The sequence below is a fragment of the Otolemur garnettii genome, unplaced genomic scaffold, assembly GCF_000181295.1.
Source record: "Otolemur garnettii isolate 467f Iridium unplaced genomic scaffold, OtoGar3 scaffold00179, whole genome shotgun sequence".
Classification (NCBI taxonomy): domain Eukaryota; kingdom Metazoa; phylum Chordata; class Mammalia; order Primates; family Galagidae; genus Otolemur; species Otolemur garnettii.
Genome location: NW_003852574.1, coordinates 2661590 through 2663305, shown reverse-complemented (window position 1 = coordinate 2663305; position 1716 = coordinate 2661590). Strand labels below are relative to the sequence as shown.

At 50.3% G+C, this 1716-nt stretch overlaps 1 protein-coding gene across 1 annotated transcript in view; it reads right to left on the bottom strand.

Moving 5' to 3' along the window:
• The window catches only part of LSMEM2 (leucine rich single-pass membrane protein 2), a 6171-nt gene extending 5352 nt beyond the window's left edge, over positions 1–819 (bottom strand). The window contains exons 1-2 of the mRNA XM_023519522.1: positions 811–819; positions 597–696 (exon numbers count right to left, since the gene is read on the bottom strand). Coding sequence (XP_023375290.1) covers positions 597–696; positions 811–819 — 109 coding nt within the window. The remainder of the gene's footprint in view (positions 1–596; positions 697–810) is intronic.
• Positions 820–1716: the final 897 nt, after the last annotated feature.

Sequence of the window (1716 nt, the reverse complement as noted above, 5' to 3'; positions counted from 1 at the left end):
TTTTTTTTTTTCTTTAGAGTGATGAGGTCTTGCTCTGGATCAGGCTGGTCTTGAACCTATGAGCTCAGGAAATCCACCCACCTTGGCCTCCCAGAGTGTTAGGATTACAGGTGTGAGCTATCATGCCCAGCTGCCACCAAACTCTTGACTAGCTGAGTCTCAGTCTGATCAGGCCAAAGGCATATTTGGACTCAAGTTGGCCTCTGGCCGCTACTTCCCAGTTCCTAGGCCAGGTTCCTGAATACTTAGAGGAACTACTCCCCAACTCTAATCCGAGCTTCTCTGAACTAGCCATGGACCTATTGGATGCCCACACCCACCTGGGGACAGACTGTAATTGACCTACCCCTAACTGGGTAGCTTCTCTGATCCCTCCCTCTTCAGCAGGGCAAAGTGAATCAGGGCCTGAGGTGGAGAGGAATTTCAAGCACAGCAAGCTGTTCATGCACATGGGGTAGGTCCCTTTACTATAAGAGTTTGGATATGAAAACTGGTAACTGGTCAATACAGAGGTCAGTGGGAGACATGGGTCTCTCTATGGTCCACAGAGTTATAAGACTGGGGCCTTGCCCTCCCTCATAGTTACCCTCTCTTACCTTCTTGGGTCTGGTCAGGCATGACAAGTGGTGGGCAATCGGGGCCAATAAGGGCGTCCAGCAGCAGGATTGGACAAGGGCAATAATGGCTCTTCTGAGCCTGGGGAAGGCCTGGCTACTGCCCAACCTGGGCCTAAAATAGGCCTGAGCTCAGCCTACTTGTCTATATTTAGAGGAGGAGCTCTCAGCTATGGGAAGGGGCAGAGTGACCCACATGGGCCATCCTGAACTATCTACCTAGTGATGGTGCCCAGTCAAGAGCATGCCTCTACTGGCACAGGTGCCCAGAGGCTTTCTTGGGGAACCACATCCCCATATGTGCAGAGGCCTTAAGGGCTTCATCTAGAATAGCCACCTTAGGCTCAGTTCCAGCAGTGTCCCATGTGGCAGCCAAGACATACAGTGGGATCCTGTGCATCTCTACTCAGCCACCCTCCTCCCTGCAGACACCTACTCATACATGGGACAAGCATCCACTACTGTGTGTGACCTGCTAGCAGCATGAATTAGGTGGATTAACAGGAGCTTGGTGCCCTGAGAGCACTTTGATGGCGCCATAAGTGGGCAGACACAGCACCAATGCTGGCCAGTGGACAGACCTGTGTTGGAGAAGGTACTTCTATTACTAAGCTCACAAACTTAGGAAAAGGATTGCCTTTCTCGGGCGTTTGCTCATCTGTAAAACAGGAATAACAGTGATTCTTCCCTGGCAGAGTAGACTGAACAAAGATGCAATCATCAGAAGCACTTAGCACAATTTGTGGTTTTGGTCCTCTTTCCTTCCATGAGTGCAAACAGGTCACACAAGGTAATGTGAGGACATGTATTACTGCTTACCCTTGAAGGGAAGAGGTGGTCTGGGTTCAGGCCTTCTGTGGTTGGATCCCTGTGCCCCTCCTTCCCAAGTAGAGCAAAGCCCGACTGAGCTCTTCCTGAAACATCCCAAATGCATCACTCCACTGCACCACATTGGCCTCTTGATGGTCCTCAAACTCTATAAGCTGTTTCCACCTTAGGGCCTTTGCAGTGGCTGTTCTCTCCTCCTGGATTGTTCTGTCCCCAGATATCCCTGTGGCTGGCTTCTTGTCATTCAGCTCAATTGTCTTTTTTTTTTTTTTTT